The sequence below is a fragment of the Chiroxiphia lanceolata genome, chromosome 26, assembly GCF_009829145.1.
Source record: "Chiroxiphia lanceolata isolate bChiLan1 chromosome 26, bChiLan1.pri, whole genome shotgun sequence".
NCBI lineage: Eukaryota > Metazoa > Chordata > Aves > Passeriformes > Pipridae > Chiroxiphia > Chiroxiphia lanceolata.
Window position 1 is genome coordinate 2965034 of NC_045662.1, and position 16301 is coordinate 2981334.

The following is a 16301-nucleotide window of genomic DNA, read 5'->3' on the forward strand; positions in this document are numbered from 1 at the left end:
TGATTTTCTCTCTGAGCTGCCGAGTGATGGAGAAGAGGCTTCAGTCTGCTGCTTTCTCCCCTGCTCACCCGTGTGAGTGTGTGTGTGTGTGTGTGTGCAGGGAGCTGAGCAGCATTTCTCGCCTTTCCTTTTATTTTTTAGCCTTTCCCTTCCCTTTTCCCTCTCCCCCTGGATTATCTGCCCACCTTTCCCCGAGAGAAACACAAATGACACCGGCGGCACAGGGTGGGTTTCTGGGGTGGTATTTTCTGCCCAAAATGGAGGGGTGGGGAGGAGGAGGAGGAGAGACGCCTGAATGCTGCAGCTCCCATCGCCGGAGCTCGGGGAGCATCACCCGGTGGGTCTGAAGCCATCAGCTCCGGGAAGCAGCATCCTCGGCTTTCCGCACTAGTTAACAGCCTGAGAGCCGCCTCGCCTTGTTTTAAACTCGCTCGCTCGCTTAATCTCCTCTCCCCTCGGCCGTGTGTGTGTGTGTGTGTGTGTGTGCAGGGGGAGGACTTTACTGCCATTGGCTCCGCTCTCGCTGCCCACCCACATCTCTTCCACATCACCTTGGTGTCTCCCTAAATAAAACCAGCCCTCCTTATCGCACCGAGGAAATCAAGAGCGAGAGTTTGAATGGATTTTATATAAATATTTACCCCGACGAAGCCGCCGCCGAGATCGTGGGATAAACTGGCGGCAGCTGCTCTCACTCCCCTCCTCTCGCCCGCCCCTTAAAGGCTTTGATTACTTGGGAGAGAGGAGACATCCAAATCCCAGTTCTAGCTGCAGACTGACCCAAAAAGCGGTGCCAGGATTTAACTTAGCCATGGATCTGAAGGACAGCACCAGCGAGGACAGCATGGGCAGCCTGCAGCCCTCCAGCATCCAGATCTTTGCCAACACCACCACGCTCCACGGGCTCCGCCACGTCTTCGTCTACGGCCCGGTGACCGTCCGGCGCCTGCTCTGGACCTTGGCCTTTGTGGGCTCGCTGGGGCTGCTGCTGGTGGAGAGCTCGGACAGGGTGGCTTTCTACTTCTCCTACCAGCACGTGACCAAAGTGGACGAGGTGGTGGCCAACAGCCTGGTGTTCCCCGCCGTCACCATCTGCAACCTCAACGAGTTCCGCTTCTCCCGCCTCACCACCAACGACCTGTACCACGCCGGGGAGCTGCTGGCCCTGCTCGACGTCAACCTGCAGATCCCCAACCCCCACCTGGCAGACCCCGCCGTCCTGGCCATCCTCCAGGAGAAGGCCAACTTCAAGCACTACAAGCCCAAGGTGTTCAGCATGCAGGAGTTCCTGGCGCGGGTGGGCCACGACCTGAAGGATATGATGCTGTACTGCAAGTTCAAAGGGCAGGAGTGCAACCACGAGGACTTCAAAACTGTGAGTGTGAGCAGACACTCTGCTTTTCCTCTTCTCTGGGCGTGTGGATGGTGCTGTTGCAGGGCCAGGGTGGTGCTGGTGGCTAAGCCACGTGGGCACGGCGTGGTGGGCGAGCGGCTGCCGGGCTCTGGCGTGGCAGAGGAGGAGCAGGAGCAGCCTGTTGAGCTGAAGTTTGTTTGTTGGAGTCCTAACAGGGGGGTTTTGTGGGGCCAGACCTGCAAGGGGCTGCAGCAGGTCCAGCCTCCATCCTGGGTGATGGCACCCAGGTGGCTCTCTGGTGTCAGGGCAGGGCATGAGATGGGTCCTGCTGAGCACCACGGGGGCTTGGGGGGTCTCTTGCTTTGGGCAGTGGATGTCAGGAGCTGGAGGAAGGAGAGAGGGCTGGAAAGGGGCCAGCAAGAAGGGCAGGGGCTCGGGGCTGTTCTGAGTGGTGTCCAGCTGTACTGCCCCAGGTGTTTGGAGATGTGCTGGAATTATAGAAGGGGAGATTTTTCTGCTTGTTCCTGCTGTTCGTGGCTCATCAGTCTTGGTTTGCTGAGGAGTGTGAGCAGCAGCTGGGTACCTCCCTGGTGCTGTGCCATGCCTGGTGCTGTGCTGGAGAGAAGGGGGGGGAAGAAGAGAAGCAGAGGGAAAGAAATGAGGCTGAGTTCTGATCCCAGTCTGCTCCCAGGCTGGGGGAGATGGAGCGAGCCGGGTACTTGAGCATCCTGAGGGAAGCAGACACTGCTCAGTTCCAGCTCCTGCTGGCAGTGCAGGCTGCCCTGGGTGCCCGGGCTGGCAGAGAGTGCCAGGGTAAAATAAAAAGAATAAGGAGGTTGTCTGGAAGAAGTGGTGCCCCCCTGTGCTGCTGGGGCAGGTGAGGGGGTTGCAGAGGGGGCTGCTCCCCCAGGCTGGGGTCTGAGCCCATCCTGGCTGAGATGTGGGGGTGCTGGGGACTGGGTAAGTCACACTGTGCTCTCAGGCCACGCTGGCCAGTCCCTTGGCACCGACTGAGCTGTTGGGGAGGGGGGGTCGGTGTTCCTGGAGTCAGGAATCCTCCAGCTCTCAGTGGTCGTTTCTCCGGGGGTGATGTTGCTTGTTCTGCTCACTGCCCTGAGTCCTGCAGGGGCCAGGGCAGGTTTTGTGCTGGTCTGGTTTGTCAGCAGGATCTTTGTATTGTCAGCAGGATCTTTGTGTGGTTTTAGGAGAAGGGAATATTTTCTGCCTCTGCTGCTTCTGGATCTCGCAGCGAATGAGTCCGACTGAGTCCTGCTCCAGAGTCTCTGCCATCACCTGGGCTGGGCTGCCTTTAAACCTCTGAGCAGGGACAGATCATTTTATGCCTCAGTTTTTGCCTGTGCAGAACCCTGATGCCTTGCCCTGGATACCCAGGCAAAGCAGTCCCTTGCTCCTGCTCCCTGGGCAGGTCTGAGCAGAGGGTGGGGGTCATGGGGGTCCTGTGGGTCATGGGAAGGTGTCAACAAAGCCCCAAGCAGAGGGACTTGCTAAAGACAAGCCATGTGTGACCAAGCCTGGAGAATGGGATGGAAAAGGAGACACAGGTGCCAAAGTCCAGGGGACAGAAGAGTTGGGGAGTGAGGACAGATCCCGACAGGATGGACAGACCTCCCTTACCTGTAGTGAGGATATGGGGAGCAGGAGCTGTTTTGCCCCTGGGCTTCCCAATAATGCAATAAACACCAGCCAAAAGCAAAAGCCTCAAAGCCAGGGAGCAAACAACACCTCCAAAACATCTGCAGGCCTTAAAAAAAGCAGGTCCTTTTCTCAGAGAAGGTAGGAGCTCTTGGCAGCCCCCCCTGGGACACAGTGGGGTGTCAGCCCTGGCCAGTTAGTTTTTTGAGGTAGCTGCTCCTGAAACAAGGATTTATTGCCTTTTTTTCCGTAGGGGGACACAGTAGTTTCCAGAAAGACAAACATTCCCTGTCTGCCAAATAAATGATCTGTTAAAACAGATCAGGGCCAGCTACAATGTGGACTGACAGTGCTTGTCTTTGTCAAAGTGCTGGAGGGATTCAGGGAAATACTTCAGCCCATTCTGCAAAGCAGGTCCTGGATGATCCAGAAGACAACACTGCTTGTTGTGCCTCTAACAGGGGCAGGGGTTCAGTCTCCCTGACTCCAGGCAATCCCTCAGGTTATGGAAATCCAGCAAAGCATCACTCAACAGGGACACAACAACCCTGTTTTGCCTTCCAGATTTTACCTCTCGGAGATGAAAGGCAGCAAAAAGTGTCTGCTTGAAGGATGAGTAAGTTTTTCCACAGGGAGAAGCTGGAAAGGTCTTTGAGCTGCCTCCAGGCTGAATCAGAACCTCATGTCCTGGATGAATTTTGCATTTAATCACCAGCAACCTGTTGCAGCTGCACTGGGGCTCTGTGACAGCCCATCCATCCTGCTGCAGCACCCACAGGAGAAGCATCACCTGCCTTGTTTCCTGAAGGGAAACAGGGTGTAAATCCCAGAGCACTTCTGTGATACATCAGCAGGGTGAGGAACTAAGGGTTGATTTATTTTCTGTACTCCCCAAATTCAGGCCCCTGGCAGCAGAAGAGGCAGGAGCTTTGCAGCAGGAGGCTGCACCAAGGCAGGAACTCTGCAATCAGGTGCTGCTGGAGGAGTCAGGGCCGTGCTTTTGGTGCAGGGAGGGGTGTGTGGGGTGCAGGGTGGCCCTGGAGAAAGCCCACGGGGCTGTTGCCTTGTGGGGAAGCAGGAGCTGGAACTGGCACTTTGAAAACACGACTTTACCCTCCTTCCTCCTCCCCTTCCCTGTTTAAATTCTCTGTCGCTGCTTTTATCACCAGGATTTGAGCTGTGCCTTCCCTCCACTCCCTGGTTCCTCCCCAGGATGATGCCTGTGAGACATTTCCTCACATTCAGGTGTGCCCAGGGGAGTGAGTCTCCTGAGATTTTCTGCAGAGACCCCCCAAAGGGACAGTGAGGACCTGCTGCCCCCGTGCTGCCATTGCCACAGAGCAGATCATTTAATGCAGAGCTCTGCTGTGGGCAGGGCAATGGAGAAAACAGGCAGGACAAACAGCAACCCCACTCCCTTGGAGTGTTTGGAGGAGGAAAGTGTTGGGAGGAAAACAGCAGCAGCCAAGGAAATCCCCTCCTTTTTTCCTGCCCTGCTCCTCTCGGGAGGTCCTGCTTGGAGAGGACCTGGCAGATGGGATTTTCTGGAGGAGCTGTGCTCATGCTGCTCCTTGTGACTTGAAGGTCTCTGAGCCTGGGAGAGCTGTGGCTGGTCACTGCTGGGATTTTCTGGGAGTGCCTCTTTCCTGGGATCCTTAGGGTGGCTCGTGGTCCTTTGCTGTTCCATCCCCGGGGCGATGGCAGGGGAGCCCTGGGGGACAATTTGGGGCGTGGCACAGCAAAAGTGTGTGAGAAAACCTGTGAAAACCCTTTCAGCCCGTGGGGTAAACCCATCCTGAAGGGTGGGACGGCCTGGGAGTGGATACTGGGAATATGAGCAGCAGGGGAGTGGGAAATCTTGGTGCCACCTTGATGAGAAACGATGCCCAGCAGCCCAGCCCTGCCAGGCTGGGGCCCTGGGGATGTGTTCTGAGCGTTCTGGTGGCTGCACATGTTCCCATGAGGTCATTTGCTAAATGCAATGTGTGGACTGGGCTTCCTCACACCTCCAATTCATCCCAGATAACACAATGACTTCCCCCGGGCCTGCTCTGCCATGTCCATTTATTTTCGTGGCCATGACAATTGAAGGATAGAACTCATTTATTTTCAATACACATTCTCCTGACAGACAGGGACCACATAATGGAGAGGATCTCATGTGAATATTGCTATTTTAAGACACAGGTTTCTGTCAATCTATCTGCCTTTTCCCGTACATATATTTTCCCCCATTCTTTCCTGTGCATCCACGAGGTCAGTGATTAGTGAATAGGTTTTAATTAGTCCATTCTCAACTCTTATCATACAACTTCCACTTCCCTCAATAAAAAAATAAATAAACAATCATGATGGTGGCTGCTAGACTTGGGGAAACTTTACTTTCCTGTTGAACAATTTTTCTGGAACGTTGTGACTTTTCCCAAAGTTTGCTGCAGGACCTGAGCTGCCACAGTGAGATCTGCAATTCTGGGATGACTTTTACACAAACAGGTGGTTTTTCTCCTAAGAGACCAGGTCCTTGTGTGGCCTTCCCAGCCTGGGTTGTGATATCTGGAGTCTGGAGGTGCTGTTGGGGTTCAGTGTGTGGGCACAGGGGGAGTGCAGGGTCATTGTTTTGCCCCTGGGGGTGTCTCAGGTGGTGTCTGAGCTGAGGTGGGTTGTTCCTGGGTCACACATCTGGCTGACATGCAAACCCTGCCCTTGAGAAATGCAGACCCTCATCCTACTCCATGTTTTTCTGGACTAAGTTTCTCTGTCCCCTGAGGATTTGTGACTGTGGTGGTGCTTCCCCCTTTGTATTCCCTTTATTTATCCCAAACTGGGAGGATAATGCTGTAAATTCAGGAAGTTGGGCTGAATGTTCATGAAAAAGATCTTTCTGGGTTTGAATTGTTAATGGACTTAAAAATCTACCAAAGAGAAAGCTGTAGAACTTCACTGAGGTCTTTTCATGGCAAACCTGATTTTAAATCCTTTAATACTGAAAGGGTGAAACAGGGACAGAAATTTCAGAAGTGAGGCTGCAGCTCATTGGCTTGGGACATTGGTGCTACACATTTGAGAAGCTGAGACTCAAGACCTGACCAGCCCAGTGATAAAATCCTCCTTAATGCTCTTGTAAAAGCTCTGTGCTTGGTTCTGGGTTTGAGCTGCTTCTCAGCCAGGCAAACTGCCCTCCCTCACTGGGGCTTTGAGGTGGGGAATGACCCAAACAGCTGAGATATGTCAGAAATGGGCACTGCCAGGGTGCCAGAGACAGCTGGAGAGCAGAGGGAGAGGAGGCCCAGGGAGCAGGAAGGATAAAGGATTTCTGTGTGTCAGAGCCAGCTGAGGGCTCAGCCTTCCCTGGCACTGCCTTTGGAGGAGAGCAAGAACCACTCCTGACTTCCAAGTGATTCCCATTCATCCCAGTTACTCATCAGGAGGCCAAGTGGGAGCTCTCCTGTCCCCTCCAAGCCCCCCCTGCCCAGGGATTTGCACTCAGAGCAGCAGCTGGAGCAAAATGCAAGAACTGCCCTCCAGCTGAGGGAGAAATGCTGAGCAAGAGGGGTTTAGGGATAGAGGGGATGTCTGAGGGCTGCAGGGCTTTATCAGAACAATCCTGGGAATTCCATGAGCCTTTCCTTGCGTTGGGAACACCTCTGAGTCTCCCAGACAGGCCCTGGGAGCTGCAGTGGAGGGGCAAAGCTGTAAACAACTGAGAGCAAAGATGAGAAATGTCTTCCAGCAGCCACGTCCTGGTGTCTCCTCAGCCCCTGGCTCCCTGGGACCAACACAGCTCCTGTCACAGGCTCCCCCTGACAGCAGCTCCTGGGCCAGGACTCCTTGCTGCCTGCAGTGGATGGAGGGTGAAACCATGAGAAGCTTTCAAATGGACTCGTGCTCTTTCTAGACAGGAAAAAGGCTTGATTTAATCATGCCCCAAACTAAGTTAAGGCCAGGAGAGACAAGGAACATATGAAAACCCAGCATGGCTTCCATCTGGAGGGGGAAAGTGGAACAAAATACCTTGTCCTGACCTTCTTCCTCACCCCTCGTGCCCCTTGGAGACCTCCTGGCAAATAATGAATAACCTCCCAGATGTTCCCTCCTGGGGAATCTTGGGGCTTATCTGACCAAGGGCCTGTGGAAAAGCAAGATGTGAGTGCTGCAAACCACCCTGTGGGTTTAAACACTCCCTGAAAGGTTCTGCCCACCACGTCCATGGTCCCCACAGACAGAAAGGGATGAAACTCTGAACAGTAAACAGGAGAAGTTCTCACTGAATTAAAGAAGAAAACAGGTCTGACTTTGGTGAGAACTCCTGGGTGAGGGCCTGGGTGGCCTCTTGAGGTCCCTTCCAAGCTGAATTATTTTATGATTCTGTAACAAAAAGCAGGTGCTTTTTAAGATTTAAGACCTGCCGGGTCTTAAATCCTTTTGGTGGTTCTATCTTTTCCTGGAAACATAGAATCCCAGCATGGTTTGGGTTGGAAGGGACCTTGATGACCATCTCATTCCACCCCCTGCCATGGGCAGGGACACCTTCCACTAGCCCAGGTTGCTCCAGCCTGGCCTTGGACACTTCCAGGGATCCAGGGGCAGCCACAGCTCCTCTGGGCAACCTGTGCCAGGGCCTCCCCACCCTCCCAGCCAACAATTGCTTCCCAATGTCCAATATAAACCTACTGTGTTTCAGTTTAAAGCCATTCCCCCTTGTTCTGTCCCTCCAGCCCCTTGTCCAAAATCCAACATCACTGCAGTGCCACAGGCAGGACAGTAAATTAATTGCAGAGGAGAGTTAATGACCAGTGGGAGGAATTAATGAAAGCTTCACCCTTAGTCATCTAAACTTCCACTGCTCCCTGGCACTGAAATGGGTGCTGTGACAGAGACATCCATGAAATCCTCTGTGTTCCTTCCCCCTCCTCCTGCCAGGCTGTGGAGCAGCACGTGGGATCCCTCACTGCCTGTCACCCAGGGAGCAGGGCTGGGAACTCACAGCAGCTCTCCAGGGATGGAGAAACCCGGGAAAGAGGAACAGGGACGTCAGAGAGGCGTCAGTGTGACCTCAAAGGGGTGGTGGTGTCACATTTTGGGAGGTGGGAGGCACTCCCAGCCATCTGGAAAGGGGTGATTTGTTTGAGAGGGACCTCGGGTGAGAACTGATATTTGCCACCAGGTTTCTTGGTTCCTCTGTGAAAATATGGACCAGAAACTGCAGTTTCTGTTCATCAGACTGGTATTTTTCCCTGGATATACTGGTGGGATTAGGGTTAGGTTTAGGGTGAGGTTTAGGGTGAGGTTTAGGGTGAGGTTTAGGGTGAGGTTTAGGGTTAGGTTTAGGGTTAGGAAACTCCCAGAACATGATATGTTCTCTCCTCTTTTGCTTGGAGGTGATGACAGGTTACAGCAGCCACAGAGTCTTCTGGATCATTATTTCTTTGAAATAATGTTTGTGGATTTTTTACTTTGTTTTGTTTTGTTTTGTTTGGTTGGTTTTTTTTTTAACTGAAAAGAACCAAAGTGTTTTCCCCAAAGGCTTTGTGAAAACTGCAGCTGTGGAAGATTCTCGACCAGCATTCCCATCTAAACCAACCCTTATGTAAAAAATGGCACAGTTTCCATGCCCAGCATGAGGAGGCAGGGTTGGGATATCACCCTGAAGGGAAGGAGTTGCTGGGTCAGGGGTTGAGCTGGATCCCTGTGGATTGAGCTGCATTTTCCCTGCTCCACCCTGGCCATGGATCCTGCAGCCACCACCCCTCCTCCAGATGCTCTAAATGGTCATTAATTCCTGATAAATTATGCTGGGGCATCTCCTGGAACACCGGTGACACCCACAGGGACAACCAATGGATTCGTTTCTGTCCAGGGATTGCAACTGGATTAACAGGAGTCCCTTGTAGGGTGTGTGTAAATCCAAGGATATGATGACAGAGAAGATTCCACGGTGGAAATGGCTGTTGAGGATGAGCTGTGGGACAAACCAAATCCCAGGCTGACAAACCAACCCTATTTCCACTGAGCCCCAGTGGAATTTCCCTCCTGAAGACGTTAATGGGGGTGAGATGGTGCTGTCAGCCCCCACAGTTCCATCCATCCCTGCAAAACCCTCCTCATTATCCCTGGGAAGAACAAAAAGCCCCTCAGATGTCTCTGCACATCTGCATCTCTCCAGGGAAAAACAGATCAAGAGGGAAAGAGTTTTTCTCTGGTGCTTGTGCACCAGAAAGACAAGTTGGGGTCTCCTGGGAGGGGATTTCCCACGGGAAAAATGAAAGCTTTTTGTCTTGAAGCGTTTCTGTTTGCCATGAAATGAATCCAAATGAAAAATCTCAGTGCAGAATAAAACACTGCAGCCCTGGGATGTCTCAGGAATAATGGATGGTCTGATTTTTCAGCTAGTTTTGAATTAAGTAATGGAAAAAGTGACCCAGAGCTGGGGAACTCTGCAGCATGTGCAGTGTCCACGTTGGCACTTGTGGGGCAGGTGCACCCCAGGCTCTGTTTTCCAGGGGTTTTGAGGCAAAACCTGGAATAATCTGAGGTTGGTGAGGGTGAACCCTGAGTTATACATCCACATCTGGCTTTCCCTGAGTGAGAGGATTTCATTCCCTGCTTTCCAAGGGCAGCTCCCAGAGCAAGATGCTCCTGACAGAGCATCCTCTGAGCTTCCTGGGGATGGTTTCTCTGAGCAAGATCCTCCTGACAGAGCATCCTCTGAGCTTCCTGGGGATGGTTTCTCTGAGCCTCCTGTCAATACAGGGCTCTCCCTGTCTTCCTGTTGGCAATAAATTGTCAATTCCTGCTGCCATTCCTATTGGCAATAAATTGTCATCCCCTCAGGGCAAAGAGCTGTTTGCCTGGTTTATGTTGATGGTTAAATATTTATTATTAAAATCGATTAAACTTTAAATAAGGGAGGGGATTTGCTTTAACTCGTTGCAGAGGATGGGTTGTGGTTTTGTGCAGACACAGGGACATCCATCATTCCTCTGCAGGAGGAATTCAAACCAAACAGATTTTTCTACAAATGCCTTCACTCAAAAACCCATTTTGAAAGCTTTTCTTGCTGTATTTTCAAAGCAGGGTGTACCTGAGCATCCAGGGCTATTCCCAAACCCCAGGCAGCTTCTGCGAGTGCTGCTGAGTGAACTGTCCACCTCCCTTCCCCTTTGGAATGCTGTTAAACATGGAAGGGTGTTTCTAAGCCCAAATTACTCCCCCACTTGCTGTGCTGTTGGTTGGAACAATTAATTGCAGCACATTTTCCTCCCATGTTTCAAACCTGTGTAATGCAGGGGGTTAAAGCACAGCCACCACAGTTAATGTTAATGCAACATTTAACCCTTTATTCTGAGAATCTCTTCAACATCAGTAGTACAAAACTATTAACTGCAGTAATATAATGGAGCATTTTCAATCTTATTATAGAGAAGAACAATTTTCCAGCCATGGTGTTCAGTGTAAAAAGGATCAGGCTCAATACATTAAAAAAAAAAATCCAGCCATTTATTATTTCCCAAGATCAAATATTTCTCTAAGAGTCCTGCATGAACAAGTGTTAGTAAAGAAGACTTGGATCTCTGCATATCACATTTAAGTTTTTTTTTTTTTCTTCCAGAAAGAGACCAAAAATACAAATCATTATGTTTATATATAAATACTGTGCATTCCCAGTTTAGAGACAAACCAGTCGTGGAGATCAAGCAAGGCCAGTTTGGTCACCAGGGGCAGGGAAATGTGCTGGGCATTTGTTTTGTTGTAAATCAGGGAGGTGGTCACAGTAATATCAAAACCTGGGGGATGAGGTGTGAGTTGTTCACACAGTCATTGTGAGCCCTTTGTGTGTTCTGGTCCTTCCATGCTGGGGTTTTTTTTCCTATCAGGAGGAGAAATAAATATCTGAGTCAAGTATGTTCTCATTGCTCTTGTCTTTCAAAAAAGACACAAACACTTGCATTGAAAACGACAAAACCAGGAGTCAGGATGTGGCTTTTGTGCTGAGAAACCTTTTGGATCACCCATCATCCCTCCTCCAAGCTGGGCCCCAGCAGCTCCATCTCCTGATCCCACCTGGAATTGTTTCTCCTCTCCTTCTGTGCAGGCACATCCAGGCTGGAGACATTCCAGCTGTTTGGGGTCCCCTCAGCCAGGGGGGGTTTGTCAGACAAGGTGTTGGCAGCTGGTTGTTGAGGAGGGTGATGGTTCCAAGGTGCAGGGGATGGTTTGGGGTCACCCAGCACAGCAGGGATGCCCCAAATCCCACTTTTAGGCTGGTGATTCTCGCTGCTTGTGGGGAATCCCACGTTCCTGAGGTGAGAGAAACAGCCTCAAGTAGTTCCAGGGGAGGCTCAGATTGGACATTAAGGAAAATTTCTCCATGGAAAGTATCATAAAGCACTGGCACAGGCTGCCCAGGGCAGGGGTGGATCCGCACCCCTGGCAGTGCCCAAAAAACAAGTGGCTGTGGCACTTGAGGACGTGGGCTAGTGATGAACGTGGTGGTGGGGCTGGGTGGGACTTGATGACCTCGAAGGTCTTTTCCAGCCTGAACAATCCCACGATTCCATGATCCATCTGGGCGGGTTTTGTGTGTTGCTCCTGAGTTGGGAGACTGGGTTCTTCTGCCTGCCCAGTGCAGACTGGGAGAGGGGAGAAGTTGGGAGCAGTGCCTGGGCTGGTGAGTGTGGGTAGGCAAAGGATGGCAGAGGATATTCCCAAGGGAACACCCCAGCTCTTTCCCTGCAGGCACCAGGAGCTGCCAGCTGTGCCTTTGGGCCTCGGAGCTTGCCCTGGGTGTGGGCAGCACGTGGGTGGCTGGGAGCTGGGCAGCATTTCCACTGCAGTGGCACCTCGGGGGTCCTTTCCCACTCAGGATTCTCTGGTTTGGTGGCAGCAAGGTCTGTGGCTGAATCCAAGGAGAAAGTGGAAATCCGTGTCCTGCTCCAGGCAGCAAAAGCAACACAGAGCACAGCAGGACCAGCACCTGGTCCTCGAGGTCCCAGGAGTTCCTGCTGCCTGTGGGATTCTGTCTCCAAGAAGGGATTTGAGATCAAGGGAGCGAGGACATCTGTGTGGGTCTCCCTGAGGAGCAGCTGAGGGAGCTGGGGGGGCTCAGCCTGGAGAAAAGGAGGCTCAGGGGGGACCTTCTGGCTCTGCAACCCCCTGACAGGAGGGGGGAGCCAGGGGGGGTTTGGGCTCTGCTCCCAGGGAACAAGGGACAGGAGGAGAGGGAACAACCTCCAGCTGTGCCAGGGGAGGGTCAGGTTGGACAGCAGGAGGAATTTCCTCATGGAAAGGGTTGTTAAACATTGGGATGGGCTGCCCAGGGAGGTTTGGAGTCCCCACCCCTGGAGGTGTCCCAGGAAGGCCTGGCTGTGGCACTCAGTGCTCTGGGCTGGGGGACAAGGGGGGGATCATTCACAGGTTGGACTTGATGGCCTTGGAGGTCTTTTCCAACCCCAGTGATTCTGGGATCCTGTGGAAAAGTCCTATAATTTCTGCAAATAATGCTTGTCTCTGTTCTTTCCCCACATTTTTCATGCCGAACTGTCATAAAAAAACTCTTTCATGCTGAATTTCCTCCCTTTCCTCCTTCCTTTACCAGTAACACAGAATTATATTCCCATTTCTTTAAAATTCTGAGGTTCAGCAAGCACATAAATTACACTTTAAACCCCCAGCCCCAACTGTAAAGCAAATAGTCCTTTCCTCTCAGGGAACCATTCCTTCAACTTGTTATTTTGAGCTCCATCCTGGTTGTTGTCGTGCAATGGCAACTTTGTGGAAAAGAAGGTTAAGTGCTGAGGCTAAAACAGGTTCAAGTATAATCCAGAGTGCCCTTGGCAAAGACAGAAGGGTTTTAGTGGGTCTCATTCATCACTGCCTGACTGCTTAAAGTGCTTGAGTGGCTCATTATTATTTTTATATGCCTTTACAAGAGCTGCAAAAGAGCCAAGAGAAAAGTATCACTGTTTTCCTCCCTTAACCCACACTCAAGAGGGAACAATAATATTTAAGACTTCAGGGTGCAGTGGAAAAGGTTCCTCTTCAGAACCCAAATTCCCCTCCGTGAGCCACGTGGGGCAGCTGAGGCTCAGCTCCAGAGATGTTCCTGTGGGTGTGGACTCACCTCCAGGGTGGAATTTTGGAGCTGAGAACTGGGAGCTGCTCTTGCCAGCTGGGATTTCCAGACCCTCATGAAACCATCACCTGTCCCTAAAGCTACGTGTGGCTTTTCTCCTCATCCATCCCTGCAGGTTGGATAAACCTGCAATATAGGAACCCTGCAGTAAAGGGAAGGATTGTTTGTCCCATCTCTGGGAGTTGTGGAGGCACTGGAAGGGTTTGCTCAGGGAGGTTGTGGCTGCTCCATCCCTAGAAGTGTCCAATGCCAGGATGGAGCAACCTGGGCCAGTGGAAGTGTCCCTTCCATGGCAGGGGGTGGGACTGGATGATCTTTAAAACCCCTTCCAACCCAAACCATTCTGAGATTCTGTGATGGTGCAACATTAAAATGAATATTTTGGAGAGCACGGACCTCAAACATCTCTGAGAAAGACCTGTGAGTGCTCCAGCCCTGCCTGCTTGTTTGGCACATCCATCCCAGGGGACACACCCAGTGTTCCAAGCAGTCCATACCTGGGAATTTGTGAATCCCCACAATAACATCACAGAGGTCCTGACTAGTGGTTTGTTGTTTTTTTTTAATTAAGTGGTTGCTTAACCTTGCCAAGGCTCTTTCCAAAGCTCTTCCTTCCAGAGCTCAGGAGGTGCTGATGCCGCTGGAGAAGGTGGTGTTTTCATTCCACCAGCCTGGAGCAGAGTGAGAGGATGAGGGGGGTAAAGGAAAAGAGATGCCTGTGAGAAAAACTTCTCTCTTGAATTTAGAAGGACGGCACAAACTCATGGAACAAAAGAAAGAATTTATTCAGCGTGATGGGTCTGCTCTCACACCGAGTTCTTCGGGGAGAAAAGACCCCTTGGGTTTCAATTTCATGCATTTTATAGTTTTACAAAAATCCCACCTTTTTCAGATAAGCTTAACATATTCACTTTTACCTAAAAAAGGTTTCTTTTCTCTGAAAAGGGGCTTTCCCTTCTTTTTAATTGGCCACTGGCCATCCTCTGTCAAAAGTGATGGATCTTCCTTTGTTCTTAGCCTGAAGAGAGAAAAAGAAACCCCCTGTGTACCAAACTCTCACATGTCCTGAAAGACTTTAATTTTTAGGAGTTTTTATATTTCCCTTAACTGGCCAAATAAGACCCTGACACCCAAGTCCACTCTGAGGCTTGGATATCTCACAACTTCATGATACGCCTATAAACTCATATTTTTATTTCTCATACACCTGTTCTAGGAGGGGAGATGATGAGAACTGAGCTGGTTTTAAGTGTGTGAAGAGCTGGGATTGCTCTGTGGAAAACACACCGAGGGATAAACCCTGAGGGGGAAATGGAGCCATTCCAGCTGAACCATGTGCTGCCTTGGGAGCAAAGGGTGTAAATTGGTCATAGATAACTCGAGGCTGGAAGTTAGAAAGGGGTTTTTTTTTATTATTATTCCTTGAAGGACTGAAATCCTGAAGTGACTGCTCGGTGGGAATAATGGGGATAAAGAGCCCAGCAGGGTTTAAGGCAGGATCATCCCTGGCAGATGGGATTAGGTGATGTGGGTGCCAGGAGCTGCACTCCAGGACCTCTCCAATTCCATACACACCAGCATTCCCCTGTTCTGAAGGAATGGACTGGGTGCACACCTGGATCTGGGCTCAGCAGGATGGTGGGGTGCCTGGAAAAGCTGGAAAAACACAGTCATGTCCTGGAAAGCTCTTCCCCCTGAGTTCCTGGAGGCACAGAGTGTGAATTCCGTGTTTCTTGGCCACGGGGAGATTTTAACACCCAGCTCATCAGACCTGGAAGTTCCATTGACTCAGCCCCTGGCCAGCTCTGGTTGGACACAGTGATATTTTGTCCAGCAGGGTGCAAGTCCTGGGGGTGTTTGACCCTGCCCAGGGCTGGGGGAAGATCCCACCTGGAAGTTCAGCAGCTTCTCTTGAGGGTGTTCCTGTAACTTGCTGTGAGCAGCTGCCCAAAACAGGAGGGTGAGACCTGAACTGCCCTGAATCCCTCAAATTCACATTAATCCCTCAAATTCACATTAATCCCTCAAACCCACATGAATCCCTCAAACTCACATGTTGGTGTCAAGTTGAGGACACACTTGAGTGTTATTCAATTTTCACCTTCAAGGGGTGGTAAGAACACCCCGGGGATCTTGCTGAAGGCCAGTCTGATGGAAATCAAGGCACTGGATGTGAGGAGATTTTTGTTTGCCTGTGCTGGTGTCACATCTGTGAGCCCCTGGGATGGTGTTGGATTTGACATCGTGCAAAAATGGCTATATAATGTATATGTAATATACATTATATATATATAATGTATATATAATGTATATATAATGTGTATATATATAATGTATATATAATGTGTATATATATATAATGTATATATATAATATATATGTGTATATATATGTACATATATATATAATATATATAATGTATATATAATGTATATATAATGTACATATACATTATATACATTATAAATTATACATTAATATACATTATATTATATACATTATATATATATAATGTATATATAATATACATTATATAATGTATATAATGGCTATATAATGTGTACAGTGCTTAAAATAAATATAATGTGTATAATGCTTAAAAAGAATATAATGTTCTTTCTGATTTATGGGGTCTCTGAGCAGCAAAGGAGAAAAAGGGGGGACAGCCCTGGCTGGAGTGATTCTGACCCAAAGCTTTCCAGAGCTCTCAACACAACAGGGAGAGAAACGGAGACCTTATTGGAAAACACATGAATAATCCCCCTCTGCAGAAATGAGTTGGTCTCGATTTGACCCGCCCGGGAGCTCTGATTATTGTCTCACCAAACAGAGCACCTGGGCTATTATCCCCTAAATGAGGGAGAGCAAACGCGGTTCCTTTGCAAAGCCCGGCTCCCCCGCCAGGCTGGAATGTGCTGCAGCATTTGGAAGTTTGCCCTGGGGTTTCCCAGGGAGCCGAGGCCGTGGGATGTTCCCTCTGCCCACCGGGGTTTCCCTCCCGCGGATGGGAAGGGATTGTTGCCGCTGTTAATTAGGGCTGTGTGGAATGGAAACGCTCCCGGCAAACCTGGAGCCGCATCCAAGGGGTTGTGGAGCGGGCTTGGACTGCAAATAACTCCCCTGGAAGGTGCTCTGGGATCCCTGGAGTGGCTGAGTCTGAGG

The 16301-nt window shown here is 50.6% G+C and overlaps 1 protein-coding gene across 1 annotated transcript in view; it reads left to right on the top strand.

Annotated features, from left to right (window-relative positions):
- The first annotated feature begins 594 nt into the window (after positions 1-594).
- Positions 595-16301, top strand: part of LOC116798786 (acid-sensing ion channel 2) — a 394330-nt gene continuing 378623 nt past the window's right edge. The window contains exon 1 of the mRNA XM_032711415.1: positions 595-1375. Within this exon, the coding sequence (XP_032567306.1) occupies positions 812-1375 (564 nt within the window). The 5' untranslated portion in view covers positions 595-811. The remainder of the gene's footprint in view (positions 1376-16301) is intronic.